General features: G+C 37.4%; 1 protein-coding gene across 1 annotated transcript; it reads left to right on the top strand.

The window, feature by feature from the left end:
• Positions 1 to 1,879: 1,879 nt before the first annotated feature.
• On the top strand, positions 1,880 to 3,828 carry LOC105056347 (homeobox-leucine zipper protein HOX3). Its single transcript, XM_010938514.2, has 4 exons — positions 1,880 to 1,994; positions 2,528 to 2,751; positions 2,946 to 3,025; positions 3,603 to 3,828. The coding sequence occupies exons 1-4, from the start codon at positions 1,916 to 1,918 to the stop codon at positions 3,826 to 3,828; spliced, it is 609 nt and encodes a 202-aa protein (XP_010936816.1). The 5' UTR covers positions 1,880 to 1,915.
• Positions 3,829 to 4,032: the final 204 nt, after the last annotated feature.

Here is a 4,032-nt window from a genome sequence, read left to right as displayed (position 1 = left end):
GATTGGAGTATCTTGAACAAAGCATGGATGACATTATATAAGTAGTCCAGGTCGCACTACCCCAAACAAGCCTGTTAAGGGGAAAAATGATAAAGAAAGAGAAGAAGGACTTTCTTAAGAAATAAACGATGACAGTTAGATGAGGAAACAAATTTTGGGAAGGCAGCTCTATTTTGCATTCAAGCTTCAGGCATCAATAAAGCCTAAGAAATATGCCTTTGCTTCGCCTCTATAGGTAAGAGATAAGAAAACGATAGGAAAGCGTTGGGTAGCCTAAACAAGCTGGTTCCGCGTACAAGTAGCCATGTGCGCCTCTTCCATGACTGCACGACGATCGGCCCATACAACAAACAACAGCTGTATCATCGTTTCCGCGTACTGTTGTGCTCAAGCAAATGTCCACTTATAGGAAATCATTCATATTGATGGTGCATTTAATCATGGAGAGGGAGAGAAATTTTTTGTGCACCACCATCGATATAGAAAATCCGATATCAAGTGCACCACCTTATCTCATTGATCTACACAGCCACCACTTTCCAACATGCATTTAATGTCTATAATTTTACTTTTCTATTAAAAGTTTTAAATGACGACAATTCTCTTATTTTTTGAAAAAAATCATGACATTTTATAGACGTAGAAAATCATATTTTGATGCACAGCATATCATAATTTGATGCAAAATATCATAATATGATATATGATGCCATAATTTTTTTTAAAGAGTAGGAGAATTTTTTTCATTCAAAATTTTTAAATGAACTGGAACTGGAGGTATTAAATGCACGTTGGAAAGTGATTGAACAAAAATATTCCTCTCATGTTACGACATTCAGGGTCATATTATGGCATACGGCGTGCAGGAAGTCATAATTTGATGCAGGATGCTATAATATGCTACAAGATGTCATAATTTTTTCAAAGAAGAGGAGTATTTTCATCATTCACAATTTTAAATAAAATAATAGAATTATAGATATTAAATATATATTAGAAAGTGGTGATTATGTGGACCAATCGAGTGAGATAGTATACTTCATATCGAATTTTTTATACTATCCGTAGTATATAAAGAATTTTCTTGGAGAGGGAACAAATGAATAAGATGATAATTTGCCAGTTCTTCTTGGCAGCCCAAAGAGTCAATGACTTTGAAGTGGGGCCCAACAACATGCATTGCATCGCCAGATAAGAGGTTTGCCGACAATTTGCCAATGCCATCCATCCATTGGGACATATGCCACATTCCAAAGAGAAATTCTTTGTACACCGCTTGCAATGTAGAAAATTCGATGTGGAGCGTGCACCATCTTGTCTAATCGCGCAATGTAGCTACTGATTTTCAATGCACATTTGATATTTATAATTTTTTTTTTCATTTGAAATTTTGAATGATCAAAATATTTTTCTCTTTTTGAAAAAAATTATGGTATTCTACGTCGATATTATAACATCCTATGTTAAAATTATGATTTTTTATATAAAATATCATAATTTTTTCATTAAATATTATAATTTTAACAAAATTATTTTTATCATTTAAAAATTTTATAAATTTTTTAATGATGAAAATGTCCTACTTTTTCATGACATTCTATAAAAAAATTATATCATCTTACGTAGAAAGTCATAATTTCAATGCAAATATTATAATATCAGCATAGGATGATATAAATTTTTAAATTTTTTTTTATTATTTCATATTTCATGAAAAAAAAAAAAAAGAATTATGGACACGTGGCCCAGATGAGCTCGTAAGCTCCATGTCGGGATTTTGGACACCGCGGGCGGTGTGCAAAGAATTTCGCATGTCCAAAACAAGGCAGTTTTAACTCACTGTTGCGACGACGCTGGTCAAACCCTTCGTTGTCTCTTTTCTTTTCCAGTGTTGTGGTGGTTTCTTGGAGATAGAATGGAGGAACCGGGGAAGAGCCCTTCAGGTGTCAAGCAGACCATTGCCGTCCCTGGAGAAAGTTTTTCTTGTGGGCCTGGTGAGTTTGGAGTACTTCTCTCCCCTTTCCTTCTGTTCTGACCTTTTTTTTTTATGATTAATTCTCCATTAATCTCGATGTTTGATCTCCTCTAGTTGGCAGTGTAGGTGCTATTCTTTTTTCATTTAGCACTTTTTACCTTGCGAGGTACGACTTAATTGGTGTTGGTGCATGGCTCATATAAAATCTGCCAGATTTTCTTTAATTCATCAGATTTGATCTATGCTTTATAGTCTGTCCCACATATACTTGATGGAGAAAGACCTGGGCCGTCATGACAATGGTTTTCACACACACTCGCGTGCACGCGTGCGAGCGTACACACACGTGCGTGTACACATGCAAATTTCTCTCTTCTAATTAGAATTGAAAAACAATCTTTCTTCAGTCGAAACTAGGATTTTCTTACGGCAAAGAACTTTAAATGGAGTGTAAGTTCTTGAGTGTTTTTTTATAAATTACCTTTTTTTGTTGAGAAGTTCTTCGGTTTTGGATCTCTGCATGTGTGCCTTATACTTGTTTGCTTTGTGAAGAAAAAGCTGGTCGCAAGGTGAGGGAGTTGGACATAAACGAGCCACCTGCTGACAAAGATGAGGAAGAGAAAGAGGAAGAGGACGAGGAGGAGATCCTGATGGGAGGAGCAGATGATAGTGAGGATGGAGAAAATGGAAACCCACGGCCCAAAAGGCTCCGCCTCTCCGAGGAGCAAACCCAGTTGCTGGAAGACACATTCAGGAAGAACTGTGTCCTCAGCCACGTAAGAGACGATATATATTATATTAAAGCCCTTTGCCTTAATATCTTCCCAAAATATCACCCCTTTTATTCCCAGAAAACTCTCGCGTCTCTTTATAAACTGAATGAAGTTAATGGAATTAATTAATGCTGACGTTCGGATTAATGGAGTTTGTTATTTTTGTTAAGCTAATGATGCTTGTTAATTTGTTTCAGAGCGCCAAGGAGGAGTTGGCTCCGAAGGTGAAGCTGACGCCGCGCCAGGTGGAGGTCTGGTTTCAGAACCGGCGGGCTCGGTGAGTGCAGCACCATCCCTCGTAGCCTTGGAAGTGATGATGGGGGCATTTTGGGAAGAATATGATGAAGCTTTCACGGGAAATTTGCGTTCTTAGTAGGGGTATATTGGGATGATAATTTGCTTTTATTATATTGGGAAATTTGCGTTCTTATTTTAAACCGTTTCGAGGCACTGGTCTCGTTTCTTGGCAACAGTTCTAGTACTGAAATATGCCATCACAAATGTTATTCAGATAAGTAATGCTAAAAACTTGGCATGTCATCATTTCCATTAATATATATATATATATACTAATAGCACATTTGTTGTTAGTGGCATAAATCGGCACTTTTCTTTGGACTGCTTCAAATATGGCAGTCAATTTTTCGAGATCTTTTGCCTGTCATGTTTGTTAATCCATAAATCCTCAGCAAATGCATACAGTTAACAGGATTATGATCCCTTGTGGCAAAGTAAATAATGTAAATCTGTAAAATGTCAGGAAGTGCTTTAGAAAAGTTTTTTTTATTAATATATATAACATGATCTCGATTACCATGCTCACTTTCTAACATTTATTTCCTTTCAAGTTGCAGGATCAAACTGAGACGGGCCAAGAATGAATGCAAATTGCTAAAGCAGCGGTTCAAGTTACTGATGGAGGAGAACCAGAGGCTCCAGCAAGAGGTGAAGGAGCTACATGCCCTTCTTGTGGCTGCACGCACCACCACCATCATCATGTGCCCTAGATGCAAGCGCGTCACCTCGGTGGCTGGCATCCAGCGCTGCTCCAAAACTCCCGATACCAACCTTAGCCTTTAAAGCGAAACCCTAGACATGGTTAAGTTCGGAATATTGGGAGATGATGTATGCATGAAAGATAAGGAGGGATGTCTCCAGGATATTTGAAATAATCCATTGCATGTTTCGAGTGTTTTCTTTAATTAGTTGAATTTTTCATAATAGCAGTTGTGTCTTGATATGATATATGTACTTAAAGCCCGCGGATGGTGTGCACAACTCCCT

The sequence above is a fragment of the Elaeis guineensis genome, chromosome 13 (assembly GCF_000442705.2).
Source record: "Elaeis guineensis isolate ETL-2024a chromosome 13, EG11, whole genome shotgun sequence".
Taxonomy (NCBI): Eukaryota; Viridiplantae; Streptophyta; class Magnoliopsida; order Arecales; family Arecaceae; genus Elaeis; species Elaeis guineensis.
Note: the sequence above shows the minus strand (reverse complement) of the source record. Positions and strands in the feature narration are given on the sequence as shown.

Bases quoted from the DNA above. Each gene is read 5' to 3' on its own strand.
- LOC105056347 (XM_010938514.2), top strand. From the start codon at position 1,916: ATGGAGGAACCGGGGAAGAGCCCTTCAGGTGTCAAGCAGACCATTGCC. The intron at 2,752-2,945 runs GTAAGAGACGAT...AATTTGTTTCAG, and splicing joins AGAACTGTGTCCTCAGCCAC to AGCGCCAAGGAGGAGTTGGC. The intron at 3,026-3,602 runs GTGAGTGCAGCA...TTCAAGTTGCAG, and splicing joins TTTCAGAACCGGCGGGCTCG to GATCAAACTGAGACGGGCCA.